This window comes from Festucalex cinctus, chromosome 2, assembly GCF_051991245.1.
Source record: "Festucalex cinctus isolate MCC-2025b chromosome 2, RoL_Fcin_1.0, whole genome shotgun sequence".
Classification (NCBI taxonomy): domain Eukaryota; kingdom Metazoa; phylum Chordata; class Actinopteri; order Syngnathiformes; family Syngnathidae; genus Festucalex; species Festucalex cinctus.
Window position 1 is genome coordinate 39,338,481 of NC_135412.1, and position 25,148 is coordinate 39,363,628.

The 25,148-nt window shown below is 40.3% G+C and overlaps 1 protein-coding gene across 2 annotated transcripts; it reads right to left on the reverse strand.

Annotated features, from left to right (window-relative positions):
* Positions 1-224: 224 nt before the first annotated feature.
* vwa1 (von Willebrand factor A domain containing 1) lies at positions 225-19,585 on the reverse strand. Of its 2 annotated transcripts, XM_077511786.1 has the most exons (7): positions 19,491-19,585; positions 19,224-19,346; positions 8,459-9,016; positions 4,659-4,988; positions 4,284-4,559; positions 1,167-1,436; positions 225-736 (listed from the first exon to the last, which is right to left on the reverse strand). In XM_077511786.1, exons 3-7 carry the CDS (start codon positions 8,937-8,939, stop codon positions 708-710), a joined length of 1,386 nt encoding a protein of 461 aa, XP_077367912.1. In that variant the 5' UTR covers positions 8,940-9,016; positions 19,224-19,346; positions 19,491-19,585; the 3' UTR covers positions 225-707. The 2 variants fall into 2 exon arrangements, with proteins under 2 accessions (XP_077367912.1, XP_077367911.1); XM_077511785.1 differs by lacking the exons at positions 19,224-19,346; positions 19,491-19,585 and adding an exon at positions 14,244-14,622.
* Positions 19,586-25,148: the final 5,563 nt, after the last annotated feature.

Genomic DNA, 25,148 nt, shown 5'->3' on the forward strand with positions numbered 1-25,148 from the left:
ATATTTTTTCAAGCATTTGTAGGGTATTTGTTTGATCACAAATACAACTCTTAAACTGAAGGGTTATTAGAGGGTTCAATATTGTCATATACCAATTGTTAACTTTTGTCTTGTGGTGTATAAAGATATAACAATAAAATAAAAACAACTGTTTCGGGCATGAGATGGTGCAAAACATTCTCAAAAACAAGACAAATCAAGGCACCCTATATGTATTCCCAGGATGACGTTTAAAGAAATACATTTATTTATTTATTTATTTATTTAAAACACATTTTAACAGACTGCAATGGGCCTCAAATAGAAGAGCTATGCACACAATTAAGAATGATATGAAATAAACGTGTATCTTTGAATGGAGATATACTCCTAATATTTAAGATGATAAGGGCAGCATTAACACTTCAATAATAAAGTATCATGTTAAACAGAGTCTAAATATTTAAACTGGGCAAGTTAATAAAAATATCAAAACAAATAGTTCCTTTGTGTTCCAAATTTTGGCAGACAACATGCTCAACATTGTACCAGACCACTCCTTAGTGTCTATGGTTTCCACATGAGTGCTCAGTACGCCAAGCTACACATCATTCTTGGATGATATCCAGAGAGCAGGAGAATCAAGGGAAAGAATTATGGATGAAGAGTCAACATTTTTCTTCTTGCCGTGAGCCTCCATGTTTGGTTAGGTGCAGTGGCTGTTAGTGCTATGATCGGTAGCCGTACGTTGATGCATCTAGAAGGGTAGAAGGAGAACGACACAATGAGCCAATATAATAATACAATTTAATTAAAAAAAAGAATGTTTGCATAAGGGCATAGTGCAGCACCAGATCTAAAGGATGCTGCTATATATTTTTTTTCAATAAATCAAAATGTAGAAAATATAAATATAATATATATATATATATATATATATATATATATATATATATATATATATATATATATATATATATATATATATATATATATATATATATATATAATGTATTTATTGACAAACTTTGGTGCAGAATTACTTGATTAGTCTAGTAACAGCTTGTTTCATGACCTGCTTCAGTTTCGCAATTAGCTCATTTGGCTGCCTTGTCAAAACATGACCTATTTATATATTCCTTATTGATTGGGTTGAAACCACCAAATGTACACAGCATGTTGCTCACCTGAGGCAAATTTTGTAGTGCAACACAGTCCCTCTCCCCGTGCAGTCTGATAAATGGGTGACACGCACACCCTTGCAGAAGGAGGGAGGTTGGTGAGTCGAGTCGACAGCGAGTTGGGTGGCAAGTAGAAAGAAGAACGCTGGTCCACTCTTTGTCGTCCCTCCCAGGTGAGCCAGTAGCCCTTCAAACCATCAAAGCTGCCTTTCCAGTCCACTTGTACAGAGTGGCTGTCCACTGTAGTCAACTGCAGGTCAGCCAGTGCTGGAGTCACTGAAAAAAATATCAGAATTTAGTTTATTCATTTTTTTTCTTTTTTTCCTTTCGGACACATTACAGCTTACATCAATCACATCACATCATTTGCAACATTGACATCCGAAAGAAGGGCTGACGGGTAGAAGCCGAAGCTTATTTAGAAAGGATACATGAATATTATTATCCTAAATGAGGGGCCGCCGTTCTAATTGTCGACTGTGTTGTCCAGTTAAACAAACAAATGCCTCCCCTCAAATAGAATTCAGATTTTATAGATGAGGAAAAAAACAAAAACTGAGCTACGGTCCACTTAGCTGCATATTTGCATGTCAACTGCCACTTTCCGGACTTTAGGTAGTACTTTAGAGTTATTTTGCTCATTTCTATTGTGCAAGGTGGCAGTTTTCATAAATTACTGGGTTAAATGAAAGTAATGATTATACAACACGCCCTAGTTGTGCGCCCATGAAAAGGAAGTGTACTGCCCATCAGCACAGATGGGAACACTCACAGTAGTCAAGCGAACCAGACTCTCTTTTCAGCATGCCCAAGCATGGTACAAACTTGTGTTGTTCCGATACCGATACTGGTATCGGCAGAGGTGCCGATACTGCATAAAAACAGTGGTATCGGTATCGGTGACTACTCACAAGTAACATGCTGATACCATTAATTCCAACGCTAATATAGGATTTTGGATGCAGCATCTTGTGTCTTGCTTGTGCACAACATTCACTGATATATGACATGTTCACTGCATGCCGATCTAAGATATCCTATTGGCCCTTGAATGCTCTGAACCAATGGTAGGACAGCTTTTTCATGTTGAGGAAAAAAAAAAACTTAAGTATCGGAATGTATCGGTATCGGCCGATACTGCAAAGCTGGGTATCGGTATCGGGAGCCAAAAAACGGTATCGGAACAACACTAGTACAAACTGCCTAACAATTTAAAAGATGCACAGGGAAAAAATAGGTAACCATGGCAGGCTGTGCATTCTTCATTAGGAGTTTACCTTACTTATACAATCCATATTTTAATACCAAAACTATTGCACTGCACAGAGGTGTGTGATATAATGATGTATAAGACTATCTGCATTGTAGATATGATAAAGTCTTTAATACTGTCTAAAGGCAGATCACAGATTTTTTGGTTTGTTTATGGACAAAGAGCAGTACACACATTAATCACTACCAAAACACATGAAGAGATGCTTGCATTAGTAGGATTATTTCCTCCTGTAGTCAATGTATCATTAGTTTCCTCGTCGCTGCCGAGAGAGCAAGTCGCTTTCAACACTTTATATTAGTCATTAACTCATTCATTCCCAACCATTTTAACTTAAGTGTTTTCCTGGATTTTGACTGATTTTTCAAGGCCCGCGAAATATTATGTTCTATTGCTATAAAAATATGGAACATACCAAAAGAGATATTAGAGTCTCTCCTATTATCAGGGGAAAAAAGTATATTCCTATCCGTTTCCACTGTGCAGCAATTAGCAATAGAACATGGCTAAGTTTCATCGTTTTTCACAATTCTGCTTAGAATTGTCATGGTTCGGTTCTCAGCCTGTTGTGCTTGTGTATGTGTGTGTGTTCCAGTGCCTGCAACGAGGGGGGCGTTCCCCAGCTCCGCACCTGCAGCGCATTGACAATCAAGGCTTTAAAAGGACTCCGAGGAACACAGCACGTCGTCGGATTATTATTTGCGCATCTTCGTGTCCAAGTGTTCTCCGCGTTTCCCTGTTGGTAAAGTTTTTTGAATCTGCCGTCGTCTTTAGTTTACTTGTATTCACGTGTGTATTTCCGCGTCGCCTTTTGTTGTTAGACTCGTGTTGATTGATTCCGTGTACATTTCGTGTCGTCCTTGCCGGGTGCAAGTGATTTATATTTTTCTAGTCCTTGCTGTTAGCAAGTGTTTTTTTGTTACGTTAGTTCTCCTTGCCGTTTGCAAGCGATTTTGGTTATGTTAGTTTTCCTTGCAGTTGCAAGCGCTTTATGTTACATTCGTGTTCCCTGCCTTTTGCGGGAGTTTTGTGTTTCCCAATTCTTCCTTGCCTTTTGCAAGTGTCTTTTGTTACTGCCGTGTCCCTCGCCTGTGTGCAGGAGCACCGCTGAAGATTTCGTTGTCTTGCCTGCGCGCAAGCTTTGTGCTTTCGGTTTTTCCAAAAGAATAAATCGAGGAAGTTTTCCTCCTCCGAGCCTGCAGTTTTGGGCTCTATTCTTTATTGACTCAGCTGAGTCATTACAAGAATGGTGGGAAAACTGTGGGAGTTTTAACATGGCCTGGTTGATCTCTTATACTCTGCTGCCACTCAACCATTTTCTGCAGTAGAGAGACTGCATAAAAGCCTTCTCTATGCTCTGGCATAAAAAAAAACCCAACAAAAAACGTATAAATACGTCTTTGGGACACTTAAAACATTTAAAATATTACGTATTTATACGTTTTTGGGAGCTAATCAGTTAATTCGTAAAAATGACACCCACATGTGTGAACTGGCCAGATTTTTGGAAAAATGTATAATTTGCCAAATTGTGAGGTTTCGAAAGGTGGCAGCAATGTATTTTTCTTTTAAAAATGGTTAAAGGATAAAAGAAAATTACCAATAATGTCATGTAATTTTAAAGGAAAACTACTATATTGGGATATAACAGTACATCATAATCTGGATAAAAAATTATACTTTTTCCTTGTAATGTCCATATACACGTACTGGAACCAGGGGAGCCAAGAAAAATTCTACAAGATTAATAGAATAGAATTTTGGGGAACTATTTAATACAATTTCAAAGAACTTAAGTTGTAAATGTAGGTCAGTGCGTTTGATAGTGTTGAGTTGTTCATATAGCTCACCTTCCTGCGTGCAGACTTTGACCGACATTGCCTTCTCCTTGCCCGATGAATGCCGGGCGCTGACAGTGACCAAGTATGTGCTACCTGGTTGGAGGTTCTTGAGGAGCGTGGAGTTTTGCCGTTTATCCACAGTGACAGCATGCAGCTTTCCAGTGGGCAGGGCAGAGTATTCTATGTAATAACTTGTGACGGCCTCCGGCTGGAGAGGACCCCAGCTCACTCGAACACTGGTCGGCCCCGACTCTGAGACCGTGACCGTAGCTGGACTCTGTACCTCTGGTGGGACAGCGAGATCAAAGAAAAGATAACCATCAATCAAGATAATGTTTACAGCAAGAGGTCATGCCTCAAAGTTGACAGGGTTTAATTTCCAACCTGATTGTGTTGTGAAGGTGACCGACAGAGTGTTAAAAGCTTGTTCATTGGACTCTGGTGTCAAAGTGGCAGTGTAGGTTGTCTCAGACTTCAGGCCTGTTAGCCTGACAGTGCTGGAGTCCGATGACTGGACCAGTCTCTGGTACTGACTACCACCAGTGCTCGGACTGGTCCCAGGCCCGCTTCCTCCACTTCCTGTTCCGCCAGATGGAAGTGGACCGAAGCGGATCTCGTAGTAGCCCGTCAAACCAGAAAGAACGGGTCGCCACTGGAGCGTGGCTGCACTGGCGGACACGTCACGGACAGTGATACGCTCGGCGCGGATTATCTCTGTGAAAAACGCAATGAAAAAATATGGAATTAAGTTAAAGTGTAAAAAAAAAAAAAACTGAAGTAGCCTACATACCAAAATTAAAGTTTTATACTTTTTCAACATTAATGTACTACACTACAGTGTTTAATTGTAAAACATTTATAAAATACAAATGTACACAGTTGGGCTGCACAATATATCGAAAAAATATCCATATCGCGATATTGGCCCTTGCAATATGCATATCGCAAAGGCATGCAATAAGTTTTATATGGAATTTTATGCTTTTTATATGAATTTGACCAGTCATATGCTAACTAAAATGTGCATCGCCATTCAATAGTTGAAAATTATCAAGACATAATTACAATTAATTAACTAAGATTAAATCAAAGTTGCTTATTTTGCCACATGAAAAATGTTCTCTTCTTTCATTAGGTAATAAAAATGTAATTTCTTTAGGTACATGTTATACATCGCAATAATATCAATATCGCTATGTTAAGCAAGTATATCGCATAGCGCATGTTTTTCCAATATCGTGCAGCACTAGTACATAGCAATGTACATAGCTACTTGGTGTTTTTGTTCTGGTCATGTTTTTTTTTTTGACACTTGTTACTCGGCGACAAACAATCATAATAAAATAAATAAATAATAATAATAATAATGGCAATAATAATAATATGCAAATTAATTAACACACTATGTGTAGGTATGAATGCATTTATTGCCATTCATTATGCAGTTCATTCTGTACTTGCCCCTAATGCAAAAATCCACATACAAAAAATATCACTCAGCATGACAGACCACACTATCATTTAGGAAAGATGATGGGGCAAGACAGAGTGCTAAAAATGTCTCAACTTGAGACCGAAACCAAAGTCCAGACCAGATTGGGTTTCTCAATACATTCATAACCCCTGCAATAAGACCTTGATATAGTCGACCTAGTCAGGCCCTGTAGAAAAATAATATAGTGGTGTTGTTATCGGGATATGGGAGTTTATATTTTGGTCTTTGTTGTGCAGATACAAGTATGACGTATTCATCCATGCAGTGCTGATTAACATGGCTTTGAGCTGCAGTATTAATGTAAAATTGTTGCGGAGTCCCTGCGGGTGTCATGGGAGCTACCTAATCTGGCAGCAGAGAACTGGACATTTTCTTCAGTCTATATATAGGAAAGAATATATGCATCTGTATGTGTCTTGTCTGTCACAGCGTCGTGGGATGTAACAACTAATTTAGCCCCGAATAGATCGTGCTATCTCATTACACATGCGCTCAGCCATACTCAGGATTGCCATCCAGTGTCCATGTCTGCAGCAGCATGCACGGAACTTGGGTGAAGTACAGCAACTCGAAATGTAACTTGTGATATGAGTGTGGCAGTTCCAAGTGGGCACTGCAGTTTGGAGGAAAATGTTCATGTCCATCCGACCAATGACCTTGCACTAGTGAGGCCTGCTGATGAATCAAGGGGGGGGGGGGGGGGTATGGGTGGGTGGGGGGTTGGGTGTTGGGGGTCGGGGTGTGTTCGGGGGTTTGGGTGCCGGTGGTGGCGGGGCCTGGGTCGTGGCGGGTTTGGGTGGGGTGCGGGGGGGTCGTGGGGGGATGGGGGTTGGGGACCGGTGGGGCGCTGTGGGGGCCCGCCGGGCCTCGTTCTGCGGCCTTGGGCTCGGGGGTGTGGGCCTGGGCTGGGGCGGGGGTGTTCCGGGCGTCTGGGTCGGCTCGCCGACCGGTGTCCGCTCGGGTGGCTTGGGGGTGGCCTTGGTGCTGCCGCGGCCTGGGTACTCCCCGGGGGGGCGGTGCTCGCTTTGCTGGACCGCGGTTGACGGCTTCTTTCTTTGGTGGTGGTCCTTATGCATGCCAGATCCATCGCACCAGCATCTACTGAAACTCAAACAGAATTTGCCTGTCCCTCCCACAGCCCCTTGAATCAGTGGGTGCTGGTGTCTGTGGATCTCACTTTGCTTTATCTATCCTTCCCTCCTTCCTCTCTTTAGTTTCTCCTCTGGTCACTTGAGATCTCAATTTATTGGAAGTTTGAGGTTTCTGGGGTTGGCATATGACTCTGGTTTTGTAACCACGCAGGAGGGGTTTGGTTGGTGCTGGATTTCACTTTGATGGATTGGATGTACTGGCTTCTATGGATCTCACTCTGCCTCATCGATCCTTCCCTCCTTCCTCTCTTTAGTTTTTCCTCTGGTCTCTTGAGATCTCGCTAATTTGTTGGAATTTAGAGGCTTCCGGGGTTGGTGTAAGACTTTGATTTTGTAACCATTGGGAAGGCAGGAAGTGTTTGGTCGGTGCTGGATTTCACTTTGATTTATCTTTCTTTTCTCTTTATTTTTTCTGACCTTTTCTCTGGTCTCCTGACAATTTGAACCTCACGACTCTGGCAAGATTCTGAAGTACCTGGTTAAGGTGAAGGGTAATGGGATATTTATAAGGTTTTAGGTGAATTAATGAGTATAAATTTATACGTATTTGCACGCACACGCACGCACGCAAACGCACACACGCAAACGCACGCACACATACACACACACACACACAAAAAAAAAAAAAAAAGAGCAATGATGATAAGACGTTGAATCGGTAAGACTACCGAATGAACAATTCTGAGCTCTTTAAAAAAAAAAAAAAAAAAAAAAAAGAATCGATATTGCTCATTAACTTTAAATAGGTAGTTAGCGTTTGCCTTTGCAGCTTGCATTGTACCTAAAAAAATAAAAACCAGCAGCGTCTTTGAAGTTAATTGCCTTCAATTAATGCAAAAATAGCTCACAAGTGATTGGACACTGTGTCTTGCTAAGAAAAATCAAGGCAGAGGAAGAATATCAGCATTTATTTACTTATAAACTTAACATGGCACTTGTGTCTTGATGTACCGATTTTCCTATATTTTGTTGAAAAAACGAAATACAATGTGTTACATGAAAAAAAATGCTGTTTTTATTTCCCCAAATATTTCAAATAAGCACTTTTTAGAGCTGTAATTTTAATACTTTGATATTTTTACTCATATCGGCTCATGCCTATTAATACATTTTCCCAGTGTGCTGTGAAAACTGCTCCTTGCTCTGCAGTATGTACATATTTAGAACAGGCATGCTGCTTGCTGGTAAACCAGAAGAGCTACTAACAAAAACATTTTTGTCATCCAGCATAATAAACATATCCTTTAAACATATGACTGTTATTATAAAATGCAATTAAATGAATGTGAAATATCGGGATATGTATCGCCTTGAAGATCAAGTATTGGAATACATATGTATTGCAATACGTATTGTATCGTGACCCCTGCATCGTGATACGTATCGTATCGTGAGGTTTGCCCAGCCCTAGTGTTAGTGAAATCAATCAATTGGATCTGAGGACTGCTATGACATGCTATGCTGTGCAAACTATTGTTTTGACCACTAATTTCCTTCTTCATGATCATTTATTAAATAGACAGATCCGTCAAACTCACCGATGATGGCATCGCGCAGATCCTCTAAGATGATGCTCATGTCATCGATGTCCACAAAGTACAGGTGGTTCTCAGCAGGTGGCGACACAACTTGCCTCAACACCTGATAATTACCATGGCCGGTGGAGACCACCAGCACGGCCACACCTTCCTCCCTCAGCTCAGTCATTGGGCCAATCACATCACCCGGTTTCACCCCATCCGTCAGCCACACCAGCACCCGAGGCAGCCCCGGGCGGGCCCCGTCCCCAGGTCCTGGTCTCAGCACACGATCCTTTGCAATCTTCAGTGCCTCAACGGTGTTGGTGTCCCCCCTGAGGGGTTTGATGCCCCTCAACGCCCCCTGCAGGCCACTTTGAGTGCGGAAGGTATCAAAGCCAAACTCAAGGCGTGGTTGGGTGCCCACCTGTAGAAGTCCAATCCTCACCTGATCCTCCCCCAGGGAAAACGGTAGGAGGAGCTCAGACAGGAAGTCAAGCATGCGGGAGTGCTCATAGGATGACACGCTACCAGAGGAATCCAATAGGAAAAGGACGTCCCCCTCGCAGCAGTTAAGAACTGTGGAGAAAAATACAAGACAAGTTAATAAAAAGTTAAAGTCTTACTTTTTTTTTTTTTTTTTTTTTTTTTTTTTTTTTGTCAGATGTGTTACAGCCAAGGTTATTTTAGTTAACGAAAAAAACTAAATCTAAAATTCAAAAAGCAATTTCGTACACAAAATAAAATAAGAACAAAAATGGTTTTTTAAAAAAACGAAAACTAGCTGAAACTACATTTTATGTTTACAAAACTAAACTATAATTGTAGCAAAAAATATCCTTCGTTTTAGTCTTTGGTAATTAATTTAATGCGTGAGCCTTTGGGGATGATTTTAAATGTGATTTTAAGTACGGTAGATGTATTTTGACATTAACCGCCAAAATAAGGAGGTTTGAAAGTATGTCACAGAAGTGACATCATCTAGCAGCAACCAATAGAAAAGCACCTTCACATGACATCACTCCAATGGTGTTTTTTAAATATTGCGCACAAATAATGATAATAATAATAATAATAATAATACATTTTTAAAACTAAAACTAATACTGTAACTAAAACTAAACTAAAACTAAACATTTTTAAATAAATAAAACTAATAAAAACTAACAGCATCACCCTAAAAACTATTTAAAACTAATTAAATTTAAAAAACAAAACTCAAAATGAAATAAAAACTAAAATGAAAATTTCAAAACTATAATAACCGTGGTTAACGATGGAAGTTATGTACTTGTTTTTGGAAAATGCAGATTTATTTTGTTGATTTTGACCAGTTACGTACAAAAATCATCAGAAAAAGAGGGGTGCTAATATTAATTGATAGTTATGTATCTACAATATATTGAGAACTTGCATCAATAACTGTGCTGCTCTTTTTTACGTTAATTGCCCCACTAGGATAAATCAATTGTTTTCAAGCTGAATCTATCTCTCTGTACAATTCAAAAGTCTCCATCAGGCTCCTCTTGAGATTTTGAAAAGAAAAAAAATATGCACATAGAAAACTGTGATAGCACATTCCTTTTCTTTTTCAAACTACAAATGTAGTAATTTAACACATCAAAATTGCATATCTGCACCTATCTGGAGCTCTAAATCTTTCTCTGAACTCCCCCCCACAATTGCATATCTCACTCCTTACAATTACTCTCCAAACAGGTAGTTGCATGTTCTGATGTTAATCTACAGTCTCATTCTCAATAGTTTCAAAGTTTTCTCGAGGTTAACGTCCATGCCTCAAAAATCGTACACATCTCCAAAACCTCAAAACAAGTTTCATAAACTATTAAAGCATGAAAGTCTGCAATTATAAAAAGCTCCCAAGCTAAGCAGGAGGAGTCGCCTCTCAGTTTATCAGGGTAGAGAGTTGATTACCATACGCCAAGGACGTCATGTTTTGGCTGACCATGTTTCTTATTGTTTGTTAAAAGAAATAAAAATAAATGAAGCAATTTAGACAAAATTTTAGATAATCACCTAAAGAGCAATCTATGAAATTTCAAGATGATCATGTCTCCCCTGCCTTACAAGTTTGGTCATGTGATGTTCGCAAGCTGAGCTGTGATTGGTTGTTTCCTGAGCCCTGAGCCACTGTGATGTAATTTTCAGTCAACAGCAAGTAGCAAAATGGCCGCTCCCTGGGAAGGATGAAAACTGGCTGATTTTGCTGCTGAATTCATATACCACAAATGCAATGTTAACCAGAATGTTGGCCAGTGGGAACACATAAAAAATATTATTATAGGGAAAATGGTCGACTCACTTGACTTCTCCTTTAATGGACCTGCAGTTTCTAGTTTCTAATTTTGCACACACGAGGAAACAATAGCAACCTTGTGTGTGTTGATCATTTAGAAAGTTTGAACTACATCCATGCATGACTAACACTATACAGTAGGGGTGTTAAAAAAAAATCGATTCGGCGATATATCGCGATACTACATCGCGCGATTCTCGAATCGATTCAATAATAGGCAAAATCGATTTTTTTTTTTTTTTTTTTTTTTTTTTTTTTTTTTTAGGATTCACACCTTAAGCATGGAAGAATGTTATATGAACGGAACATTAAGCCTTAATATTTTATTTTAATGCTGTTTAAACATGAAACAGATTACAACCTCTATAAGACTGAAATTTCAGATAAATAAATAATACATTTTCATATAAATCTTACACTACAAGCTTACTGATTAGTATTTTCTAAATTTGAATGAAAAAAAATCGCAACAATCGACTTAGAAATTCGTATCGGGATTAATCGGTATCGAATCGAATCGTGACCTGTGAATCGTGATACGAATCGAATCGTCAGGTACGAGGCAATTCACACCCCTACTATACAGCAACTCCTCGGGATAGCATTACAGTATTCCATCTAAAAAACACTTGTCTGTAATTCAGATAATTTCTAAAGAGATGTGCATTAAAAGTAAAATTAACAACTAAACAATTACTTGATTGTACATTTACCTCAGTCAAGTGAGGCAATGTAGTGAAATGCCAATGTTTAATGGGGTTAAAAGATTAAATTAGATCATATAAAGGTGGTGGGTACCAAATTAGGATTATTTGGCTGGAAGGTGTCGGGTGAGTGAAGAAAGGAGGTCGGGCAAGGGAACAGAGAAGGCAGTAAAAAAAGAAGAGGGCGGTCTGCGGGTAGTTCCATGTGAGAGACGGGGAGGAATGTTTGGATGGTCATGCACGCCGCACAAAAAGTGACAGCAACAGACAGACAGTAAAAAAAAAAAAAAAAAGCGATGTGCAGTGTCCGATTTTGAGACCATTATTGGAAGTAAAGGATTCGTGCAAGTGTCAGATAAGCGCTCAGAAAGCAACCAGAATGTTGCTTCAGAATGATCCTAATCATAATTATAACCTTGTTCACACCTGAATGTCGTGACAAATTGTAAAGTTGAAAGGTTTCCTGTTTGCAGTGAGGCTTGTAACCATACACAATTCTAGTACACACAAACACACATACATGTTTGCTGCTTGTCTTTCCATCAGCACGGAGGATTCTTTATAAAAAGGCTCATTGTTTGAACTTTGGAGTGTGAAGGGGTTCTCCATATCACAGCAACTAGCCCACTCCCCACCATCTGTATCTTTGTGCAGGTATGCTGTTATCTGAAACATCTGTAGATACAATATATGGGGAAGTCATGCCTGGCAGTTAAGTTAACCTATAGAGAAAGTAAAACTGGAGGACAGTATGGAGTCAGTCTGAGAGAAGGCCTACTGCCTCTATGTTCCAGTTCATTCCGAAACTATTTGATGGGTTTAAAGGTCATAGGTTGTCAGTTTGTTCCACACCAAACTCAACCAAGCATGCCTTTTTGGACTGTGGAAAAAAATGAATTGTCCAAAATGTCTTGGTAAAATTAAGTATTCAGAATACTTAAAAGTGGGAAAATACTGAGCGCTCCAAGTTTCACCATAATGACCAATGTTAAAATACAGTAGCCTTGTAGGTCTAAGAGTTCATAAAAATAATATTATGAGTCACTGTAACATTTTGCACAGTTTGAACATTAACACTGCACCTAAATATAGCAAAATTGTACTAAAATTTGAAATACAACTGAACTGTACTTGTGCTGTTATTTTTTCTGGTACCTCGAGAGTGTCTCCTAGTACTACTAGGGGTGCTAGTACCACACTTTGAGAATCAATGGCCAGTCAAAAGCCTGATTAATTAATTGACTGATTAAGATATGTCTCAATACTTTTGTCCATATGTTTTTGTCGGTTTCCTAGTTCATGTACAGTGCTGTGTCCATTAGTATATACAGATAGATATAGTATATTGATGGACTCCTAACACTTTGACTGATATGATGACTGAAAAACAAGGCCCCCCATGGCCACCCCAATCCATGGGTTCGCAACCTGCAGAACATATGGAATGATTTTTTACAGTAAAGTCCAGATGGCTATAAGGTACTCCAGAAAACGATCTGCTGCATTCTAATTTCACACGTCATTGTTTTCAAAATTCACCTGCAATCCATCAAATGTGCCCTTTATTTCTGTATGTTTAAGGTTGATGACATGCAAATATTAACAGGTGCAGAACTTTATTTTTTTTTCTGACCTCCGTAGGGGCTCATTGTGCGATCATCCCCTATTCATGGACACAGCACAGTGTCAGCATCTCACTCACAAGTACTATATTAAATCTCAATGACAGATTCAGCAGTAATACCACTGAGTTTAGTCTCCTGGATGCTTGAAGTTTTTGTTTTGAAGGAACCGTCTATTTGTGTTGGAATATACAGCAGGCAGACAGAAAGACAGAATGACATCTTGACACTATAATGTCATATATTTTAGTGTTGTATCGTAAACAAGTAAACTAGAGTTGTCAAAATTAACCAATCAATTGACAACCAATCTAATCAAATTAATCACCAACTATTTTGAGAATCAAATAATTGCCCTGGGCAATTGTTTAACTTAAAATATATATATATTTTTTTCTGATTTCAGTCTATCAAGAGCAATTATTCTCTGATCTCTGTAGTCCTTCAAAAAAGTAGACTAATTATTCTGCTTTTGAACAATCCAGTTGCAAAAAGGTTGGCGAGTACAATAGCATTTCCTCTCACGTGATATTGCTTGTTGTTTAGTTGTTGTCTTTTTAATCATTAAGCAATACCAAATAAACAACAACAATTTGGTTTATAAACAGTATTCGGGGGAAAATGGTTTTGCAATACACTTTATTGCAGAATAAAGTTTCTGACTATTGGATTAATGGATGGAACAATTGAATTAAAAATATTATATTGAATTGAATAAATATATTTAAACCTAACGGCCCTGATATAAACAACAAATAGAATAAACACTCAAGTAAGTAAACTTGACTTTTAATATTATTTACTTGATAACCGAATAGAACTACATAATAATCATCATCATCATCATTATTATTATGATGATGATTATTATATGATGATGATGATGATGATTATTATTATTATTATTGTACTTGTATATATATATATATATATATATATATATATATATATATATATATATATATATATATATATACGCAATATACTGCAGCCTATAAATCAGTATTGTTATCATTATAATAAAAAAAAATGCAAATAAAAAGTTTAATTGCCACTATTACAGGGTCTATTTGCTAGATTACTATTATGAGCGTCTTATCTTTCTGTCTTGAACTTCTGCCTGAAAACAAATAATTTTGTAATTGATTTTAAATTTGACTCACCTCCCTCAGGTGCATCAGCTTGTGCATTCAAAGTCCTCGGGAGCAAACACATGAGAAACCATATCAGCAACAAGTGGCTTTCCATGACTACAGTAACAATACTGTCCACCCAAACAATTACATGAAATTAAAACATTGACTAATGTGTTGCTGCGGCGGTTCAAGATGACTGTAAATCCACCAAAATCAGCCAGGAGAGACGAACTCCCAAGTTTGAAAACGGAAATCCTCTTCAGACCATAATTTAGTTTTTGTTTTTTTTTCTTCCCGTGTGATATTTTCTTTTATATTGTACAAACTCTGCGCAAATCCAAACTGAAGTGAGACGCCAAGTTCTCACTCCGAGTAGCCCGACGGTCCTCGGCCATGCAAATGTGCCGGAGGCACCATTGTCAAAGTCACTGCATTAAAGTGAAGTGTTTCCGGTAATGTGAGCATTTCAAAATAAAACTATGTGGCCTTTTAAAACTGTTCGCCCCTTAACTTTTTACCAGTGGTGAGCCCTCAGTGACAGGTAGGCACTCGCTCCTGGCCTAAACACGATCAGAAGGACAGACCTACAATTTTCTACCTAAATAATTATATTTGTTCAATTAAAGAAACTGATTTAATGTGTAATATTTCCCATACAAAATTTTTATTTAATTCCATAGCAATTCTGTTGGCAGCAGTACTGGAAATATGGATGTATGTACTGTAAATGGTTGTTTTTATTTTTTGTTGTTTTTGCCACTCAAATTTTATCCTGCATCACAAGGCCAGTCTGCTACAATATGCAAGCATTTTTTCATCTTTTAATTGGTTGGTCATCACAAAATTTGCTACAGTCAACTTCGACTATCAAAACACTGTAACAATGTATTTTATTTAGTTTGTTGAAGTTATCAGATAAACATTGATTCTGATCTGCTCCAGATGATGTGTAAATGCGTGCTGTTGTATTGCGATTTTGTATAGTTTTGATTGTTCCCATAATTAGGACATAACAGTGATGGTATTCAACACACACATAGACTACTGCTAGTCAACGGCGAACCTGTCTTCATTAGAATTAGACAGTCCTCTCAACGTTTTCTGCCACACTGGGCAGCAGCAAGTTTTTGCAGCAGCCGGCTGCTTGCTTCTACTAGTGGTAATACAGCCCAGGGTCCAGACAACAAGCTAGTGTCCAAGACTATGAAAGCATTTTGTTTCGCATGCCTTCATTTAAAAAGAAGAAGAAGAAAAAAAAAAAGAAAAAAAATCCCACTATTCCACGTTTCACAGAGTAATCAAGTACAGTAAGTGCTGGAAACAACACTGTTAACTAATGTTAATTTTTTCTATCAGTGCAGCTTTTTGACTTTGTCTTTTACACGATAGCTGCTTCAAAGTGGTTCTTTCACTCTCGAACAGAGGTACCCAATAGGTTGATCGCAAAGATAGTATGGGTAGAACACACGCTGTTAAAACAAACAAACAAACAAACAAACAAACAAACAAACAAACAATCCATCAAACAAAAACACACAAGATGTCAGTCCATCACCATTGGATTTGTTTTTGAGTCATACGAAGGTTATTCTATACCTGGTGTTTACCCTTTGATTGACATACATGGCAAAGTGAAATCTCCATTTTGCGCCAGTCATTGGTGGAGATAAACAAGGCATGTGGGTGGTTATGTTATAGTCCCATTATTACGTGGCAGTGGGTAAAAAAGGCAGAGCAGCTCCTCACTCTCATGACACATTTTCAGGAATAGGTAAATAACTACAGATTTACTTGGTTGTTTCCTTTCAGACTTAAAACTTTATTATGAAGTTAACGCCATGGAAGAACCCGCAGGCGTCTTCTATCCAACTTGATTTACCTCATCTCTCCTCACTCCTCCCCTGTCAAGTTTCTCCAACCAGGAATAGTAAACAAGCTTATGTTCACCATTAACATCTTGGATGTGAGTCAGAAAGATCCCCCGCCCCCACCCCACTTGCAAGGACAGAAATACATTTTAACTTCAGCACATCTTCTTCCCACTTTGACAGTAATAGATATGAGGACATAAACACCAAAGGAAAATACCAGCTGAATTTGGATTATCCTCAATAGACTTGAACCTCTTTGGGGAATTTTTCTTTAAACAACCTTTAGAGTTTAGACAGGGTCAGTCAATCTCTGTTACATGACAACATTTTTGTGTTTTGAAAAAGTTGAACATACAGAAGGCAAATGTCAGTATTATCCCCATGAACACAGAAGTGCAAGAATGACTGAAAACTCTGTCACGAGTTAATGACATCACTGATTGTACTCAACTCAACTAAAGTTTATTTATATAGCGCTTTCAAACAGCCTCTCAGGCCTTATCCAAAACTGTCTTTTAATGATCCTCCGTTAGCTTATGTCTCGGTTCAGAATTTGACATCGCTAGACTGTAGTCTAATAAAGGCTGTTCCCCAATTAATCACCGGGTGCATCATCCTCAAATAGATGTCTATTTTCTTCCCATCAGTGGCCCCACTTGGACTGGATTTACACCGTGTGGTTCAAGTGACACAATTCCGAATGTTTGCTTTCAAGTGGTAAAACTGCGATATGTGCTATGGCAGCATAAAAAGAAAAAATCACATTGAATATGGTCCCTCCAAATATGCTACATTAGAGGTGTGCCAATCATTACATAACAAAAATAGAGTCGGGCCAGTAGAAATCACCACGTTTAGCCTAATTCAAGACCAACTAAACGGTATGGGATGTTCAATTTTTACATTATTTATTATTGCTTACTATTTCTGCGCAGTTTGAGCATCTGCATTATGCATGTTGTCTTCTGGCTTGGCCAATACTTGAAGAAATACGATATGTCCATAAGCGCAATAGTGCCAGTATATTCCTCATGATTGTTTTAATTGTGATGTACTCAAGCATGCCTATACTGAAAGCACGTGTGCATGTGATGTTTTCATCACTTTTCAACAGAAACAATAACCGTGTCCACTTCCACCCTCAAACCTGATTTCAAATGTTTTCTTTGTTGTCACCAAATGGCACAAAATAAACAATTTTTCTCTGATTTCATTTAAAAAAAAATAGATTTTGGAAAAAGAAAATGCCCATCCTAGTGGTTTGGCATCTCAAGCTCTGAGACTCATTGAGGTAAAAGGGTTTCAGCCAAGAGATTAGGCACACAGAGAAGGCACCACAAATACTCAGTGTGTGTTTGTGTGTTGTGTGACTGAAGCCAAGTGGAAACAAAAGCCGTAGGAGGCCCGGTGGGATAAATGGACTGAGGAGGATGCTGGAATTCAAGTGGGATTGAACAAAGGTCTGGATTCCACAGTGACATTTTGGATTCAAATACATCTTTTGTTCCAGTAAAGACACTGACTATGAACACACCCTTTCTGATACACGCACACCTTGTAACTTAACACTACACAACCTTCAAAGTAGATAAAGGATTGGGAAGTTTCCCGGGTTGAATCTAGCACATGCCTTACTGCATCTGCACTGTCAATATGGTAAGTGTGATAATTAAATCAGTTGATTTATTGATTTTTGTCATGTTACTAATTACACTAAAATGGAGTATCCTGTTGATACGCTACAACACGCTAACATGCAGCGTGAATTCGTTTACGACACTCTTCTGCCGAACTGAACATGTTCTGACATGTGCATTTACAGTACATGGTCAATGACTGTTATTACCACACATGGGAGTCCTCATCCAGTGTTTTGGCAGTAAATCTGCTTGATATGCTGAATATTCTCCCTTGGAAAAGTATTCGCATGTCCTCTTTTTTCGCATGTGCACACAAGCTCGTTGTGTATTAAATCACATAGCGTACATTACACACAGCTGACTGGCCCGTGTGAAGCGCGTGCACATGAAAATGGCAGCCTGCGTTTGTACTGTATTGCACATCAATCCACAGACATTTCCAGCTGTTTCCAACCGCACGGTCTTGTGTCAGCACGTCCAAGCATCTCAATCTGGATGTGGGATTTTGCAGTTTGCGTCCATTTTCGCATACCTTCTTTGCTCTAAGTGGACACATTTTGGGAAAGAAAATCGCACTAGTTTCAGGCCGGGCAGAATCCCCAGTGGGAGGTGCAGGAAAAAGAAGCAAAAAACTGTAAAATGACAGCATCGGAAAAAAATCATGACATTTTGCTCATCTCATTGAGGGTGTGATATAATGGAATTTTAGCAGCACATCCTTTGGGGGAGGGAGGGGGCTGAAACATACAATGAGCCACCACTTAACTCATAACTTGGAACTGTGTAAATAGCCGTAATTCTTTATGAAATATTTTTCTACGCACTGTTTTGGAAGCATACTGAATGATTGCCACCGTCACTTTTGAGTGAATTCCACATGGTCTATACACAGTAAATTCTGTAGAGTAAATTTGACTGTAGTAAATTTGACTATTTACAGTGGCACCAAATAGACTAAGTTTTAGACTAGGCTAATATTTACACTTGGAATAGGGTAAAATAAAGAATTAGGGAAATAAAAGTCACTCAAGGGTTGAGGAACAAACTCACGACCTTCATCTTGGGAGACTGCCACACTACCACCTGAGCTATGCCCATCCTACTGTGCTTATGTCCAAGAGACTGTTTTTGGTCTCTTTGAGTTAGGAAGATTCCAGCTGACCTGAGTAATATACTAACACAGAGCAGGAGCTGCGTTGGCTCAGGAAGTAGATTGACTAATTCCCAAGCTGAAGATCGTGAGTTTGTCCCTCAACCCTTAACTGACTTTTATTTATTTTTTCAAATTCTTTATTTTACTCTCTTCCAAGTGTAAATATTACTCTAAAACTGAGTGTATTTGGTCCCATTGTACATGTAAATAGAGTCTAATTTACTCTGCAGAATTTACTGTGTAGTTGCCAGTATTTTTCTTCCTTTCTGCTCGTCTTTGGTGTTTGAGATCTGGTATCACATGAGCTATTGTGTGTGGAGAAAGAATGCAAACGAGGCCAAACCTCAATAAAGGTGATCAAGATGTATCCCATGGATTTGTGGAGGAATGAGAACCATCCTGAAAGGTGAAACCCCATCTGCAGGGTGTGGTTGATCACTGCCCTATTTGGCTTAATGTAAGTAAACTGTAAGAGAGAAAAATGAAAATTAATATACAAAATATGTGCCTTGGCAAACTAAAGGAGAGGAAACACTGCAGAATCAATTCACCAGATCATGAAAAACAACCCAAAAATAGAGACAAAGAATTTGGCGGTACTTCCCCTCACTGGGATTTGAAGAGGACCAGAAATGCAGATGAGTGGCTTGTAACTTCCTGGGATAGGATGCTACCTCCCGACCTGCGTCAGTGGTACTTTCCTGCCCTCGTGAAACAGCATCCTGTGTATGTTCACAGTGGGTATTTTATTTCCTGTTGAGCTCCATCTCTTAAGGCATCTCACATTCAACCTTATGGACATTGTTTGGTCTTCTGAGCATGGCAATGAGTGCATCTCAGAGGAAATCCCAATTTAGATGCCAGGAAGATATTAGTCAGATTGATATTGTTCACCTGTTTCTGAATGGGTCCATCCATTATGTACTTAAATGGGGATGCCACTAGTTAATATTACGGGCAACAGTAGCAATTTCTGTAAAATTAGAGATTGGTGGAATAAATTTTAAGATCACAGTTTTACAACGACATTATTAACAACCATGTAATATGCTGGTATAAAATATGAAAGGCCGTCTGTTTCACTTAGACACTACATTTCGACCTCAAATTATCAACTCTTGGTCTGCAAAAACCTAAGACTTTGAAATGCTTTATCTTGGACTCGCCCAAACAAATATGACAAGTTCGGTTAAACACAAGCCACTAAGAAGCTGGGTTGCATTTTCCCATGAGTTCATATTCAAGTTTCCACTCGCCTGCTAACTTCCTTGGAGTAAACCTCAGTCGCCTATTGCTGCTTCTATTTGGCCATAGTTGGCACATCTGTTTTGTAATAAACAACAGCAAAGAGGCCAACACCCGTGAGTTTCCACTGTAGAATGTCACAGCCTTTGGTTCTGCCAAGTTGGGTGAGTACAGGTTCTTTCTGCAGCAGCCTTGGCTCCTCTTGAGATGTCAGCTCAGACAATGGGGGCCCTTTGTCCAGAATAACCTGTAGGGATAAATGTGTGCATATTATTGGGTTAGCAAGAACACAAAGTGAAGGGATGAACCATAAAATGAAGCACAGAGGAGTACAGTTTGAGGGGAAAAGGCACATTCAGTGTTTGGCTACATATACTGTAGGTAATGACTTTCATGAGATGAAAAGTTACATGTACACAACGAATCCTGACTCCAACTGCATGGGAGAAACTTCACCACGAATGAGCCTAAAGTCTCATGGAACACTTCACTGGTTATTTCTAAAAATCTCAACAGAGTAACTGATACATCCATAGGCTCAATCCTGTGTTGCTGACTATAGTTCAACAATATAAAAGGAAATAAAATTCCATTCAAGCCCTCCATATGCCCCAAGCGCTCCCTTGTACTCAATAGCACAAAGGACGTTCTCCCACAAGAACAAGCAAGTCACAAAATAATGAAGTCCCACTTATTCAGAAACCACATAAGAAAGGTCAGCAGCGGTGACTCATCGACTTCTGAGTGCTGCTTGTGGGAAGTGCCACAAACTGGGAATTAACAGGCAAATCTCACACTCACCACAGTCTGGTACTGTGCTGAATGTCAACACAAGGGCTCAAATAAACGCTCTTTTCTTGAGTGTCTCTTTTTGCCATGCAAGCGCGAGACATTGTTTATGGCTAGACTTTCTGGTTAGCTAGCTGAACTGAACTGAACTGAACTGAATGCAATTACAGTACTGTATAGGTTTCTTTGAGATGGGTTGTTTACACTACACGCCACTATTTTTAAACAATTGATCAAAACTGTGTCGTGGGAAGGACAAACAGCTGGTGCGCATGGGTGTAGTGTTTCTACGTGACATCTCCAACGAGGTGCCTGGTGGGCATATCAGACTGTTTTCACGTCTGTGTCAACACAGGTCATTGTGACATTTTCATGTTGTGTATGTACTTTTAAACGTCTCCTAAAAATTCACGTTGATTCTCTGGCTTTTATTTAACTTGTTGATTATACTTTTTTGTTGTTTGGCGCAGATTTTTATAATTGTGTTTATATTGTTTATATTTATTCTTTTATTATTGGTTTTGTGTGTGGGCTATAACTTTTTTCTACAAGTGCAACTTATTATTATTATTAGCTGACATTTTTTCAAAACTAATAGTTCCTGATGCTCTGTAGCAATTAGGCCACAGAGGATAACAGCTGGACTGTGCATTCATTCTTCCTATTGTGATTAATCCCACCCTTACTGCTGCTTCACATCCTGCACACTCCCTACACTGCAACTCCAGCTGCTTTCCACCCTTGGTGACACATACAAAACTCTCACATGCACGCACCCCCGCACAAGCCCTCACATGTACATAACAGGCACACTTGTGGAATAAATGCTCTCATCGACCGACACATGCACACAAAAGGTAGCTGAAGTCACTTTTGTGGTATGTGAGTCTGATTAAAGAAGAAGGACATGTTGTAATTACATGCACATTTATAACAGAATTTGTCTGGGCAGGTTGAGTCAAAGGCGGAGCTTGTAACCAATTAAAGGTATCAGACAAACCACGCCTTTCTCGACACTAAACTAAAAGAAAAAGGAGAACGGACACAAAAGACAGCAAAAGCCACAATCTCCACACCTGGTCAAATCTTGATTGTTGACCGACATACCAGAGCAGAAACTATGGGTGAGGCTGAAACTCAAACTCATACCCGAGTACCTCACCAGGTGTGACGAACATCCTGACATCCTTACACCGACAGAAAGATGACGAGCTTTCCATTGAGCCTGTTAACACCATCCCCCTGTCATCCACTCAACGTCCGCCAATCAGGTCCTTGCCTTTCACTTCAAGACATGTTGACGTCTTCTAGCTCAGCTCTGTCATTTGCTTCCCAACTTCCTGCTTTTACTTTATGTACACAGACATAAACACACACCGTCCAGGAGTGCCCCCAAGGTCAAAGAGTCCACTCAGTGTTGGTTTCAACGTCTGTCGATTGACAAGGTGACAGATAGGCTTTGTCATTGTCTGCCAGTGATATAGGAAAAGGTGGGTATTTGTTTGAACCTGTCTGATTTGAGCCAAGCCTGTCTACCTGTCGACCTGTCTGTTCACCAATGAGTAACCCATTGTGAGGCTGAGCACACACAAGCAGAGATTATGCTGGGGAGGAAGAAGGAGGTTTTGGTTGGAGTGCGGATCGATGGCTGACGGCTGACAGAGGAAGCTCATGTCAACGCATCTGTCTTGTTGCAAGAATGATTGCTTCTGTTCTTGAAGACAAAATCCATGCTAATTTCAACTGATTGTTTTTTTTGTTGTTGTTGTTTTTTTGTTTTTTTTTAAGAATTACAGGAGGTGCTACAAGAAGTCACTTACAACCGTACTTATGTTTTTCTTTTGATTGTTTTAAGACATCCATCCATTTTCAACACCAACAGATCCTGTTCAAAATCTTTTTATACAAATATTTACTGTAACTGACATTTCGAGGCACAAATAGAGTGCAATGAGCTAACATAGCTGCACATAAAGTTACTGCACTTTACTGTTTTTCATTTTATTGTTTTGTGTTTATGGGTAAAAGTGTTTTTTTTTAGAGAATTATTCGTGATTAGTGAGTTCCAAGTTAGGTACAAATTTGTAAATCCTGATCAGTTTTGTGTTTTCGTCACTGGATGATAGCCACATCCAGTATGTAATAGGGATGTAATGATATCCAAGTGTTACGATACGACATTATCACGATATGAAGCTCAGGATACGATAACTATCACGATACTGTGGGGAGGTTGGCGATATTTAAAAAAGGTCACAATATAGTAAAAAAAAAAAACAGCAATGTTATGTTATCATTATTATTATGTTTTATTATTATTATGTTATTATTTGTCACGCCGCCACCAGGCGTGGCGGTTCATGCTTTTATTTTTGTGTCTCTGTTTCCCGTTTTACTTTGAAATCCTAACTCTCCTCTCACCCCAGGTCACTTGCCCTTCCTGCCGCGCCATAATTACCGGTCCCCGCCCTTGATTATCACCACCTGCCACCAATCACCTACTGCAATAAAAGCCACCTGCATTCTCCCCTCAGTGCCGAAGTGTCACAGTCAGTGCATGGAAGCGTCCCACAGTCCTTATGTCCTCGTTCATGTTGCCACGTATTTTTGCCTTGTTTTTGTGTTTTTTCCTCCCTAGCGGAGCGCTTTTCGTTGTCCCCAGTACCTTTTGCCTGTTTTTTCCTCCCTAGTGGAGCGCTTTTTGTTCTCCACTTTTTTGCCTCCCTGTTCTCCTCAGCTTGAGAGGAGACCCCTGTTGGCCGGTAATAAACCTGCTGCCTTGGTGGCTTACCTTACGCCTGCGTCTGAGTCCTACCTTACCTCGCCTTGTCAGTACACTTCGGCCAGCATGGACCCAGCAGGCCAGGTCGAGGCCGCACTGCAGAGCCAGGAGGCCCGGCTCGACAACCAGGACCGGATCCAGCAGACCATGCCGTCCCAGATTGGGGAATTGACCAGCCAGGTCCACGAGCTGGTAAGCCTCTCACGGCGTCGAGCGCCAGCTCCTACTGGACAAATTCCTCATCCTGAGTTCTCCGTACCGACCACGCCATTCACCGGGGTAGGATTAAGACTGGCCTCCCCAGAACGATACTCCGGTGAACCCGGACGCTGTCAGACTTTCCTCACGGAATGCGACATTCATTTTGAACAGTTACCACAGGCATTTCCCACAGCCCGATCCCGAGTGGCCTTCATGGTGTCTCACCTGACGGGACGGGCCAAAACCTGGGCGACCGCGGAATGGGCCAGGGGTTCCTCGGTCTGCCAAAGCGTACAGGACTTTCAAATCGCTTTGCGCCAAGTCTTTGATCCAGAAAACAATGACCGAGAGAAGGCACGAGCACTGAGCCGACTTCAGCAAGGCAAAGAATCTGTCAGCGATTACGCTGTCCGTTTTCGAACACTGGCAACGAACAGTGGCTGGAACGCCATAGCTCTTCATGACCATTTCTTGAAAGGACTCTCACCTGCCATTCAAGAGCTTCTGATTCCCGTAGATCTCCCCACGGACTTGGACGCTTTAATTTCCCTCGCCATCCGCACCGATCATCGTCGCCAGGAGCTGGCCAAGATCGGCGGACCTCGAAGGAGGGAGGAACCCACCCCCTGGACACGGACACCGGAGGCCAGAAGGCTGCGACCCATCTTTCCTTCCCGACCGGAACCAAGAGAGGTGGACCTCGCCAGCGACGAACCCATGCAACTGGGAAGGGCTCGGCTTTCGCCGGAGGAGAGACAGCGCCGACGCCGAGAGGGCCGTTGCTACTATTGTGGTGGTCTTGGACACTTGGTGGAATCCTGCACCACGAAGGGCAACCCTCCGGTGAGTTCTCCGTCACCCCGACCCGCCAAGAACCACAGACTCACGCAAATTCAGATAACTCACCACACGACTGTCAGCCCTTATCGACTCCGGATCCGACGAAAGTCTCATGGACTGGGAGCTCGTAAAGCAAATACGATGCTCCACCGAACCCCTTTCCTCGACCATCCTGGCTAGAGCGCTGAATGGTAAAGAGCTCTTCAAAATTACCCACATCACTGAACCTCTGGAAGTACAAATCGGGCAGCACCTCGAGACTCTTCGTTTCCATGTTTTCCACGCTGCTTCCCCCACTTTGGTTCTGGGACACCCTTGGCTGCGTCTACATAGCCCCAGAATCGACTGGAACACTGGAGTTGTTCTGGAGTGGGGAAAGGACTGCAGCTCTCACGGGTCGGAACAACCCGC

Coding starts and splice junctions, on each gene's coding strand:
- vwa1 (XM_077511785.1), bottom strand. CDS start 14,328: ATGGAAAGCCACTTGTTGCTGATATGGTTTCTCATGTGTTTGCTCCCG. Junction 9,017..14,243: donor AGCTGATGCACCTGAGGGAG/GTGAGTCAAATT, acceptor TTTTCTCCACAG/TTCTTAACTGCTGCGAGGGG. Junction 4,989..8,458: donor TCTGCGCGATGCCATCATCG/GTGAGTTTGACG, acceptor CGTTTTTCACAG/AGATAATCCGCGCCGAGCGT.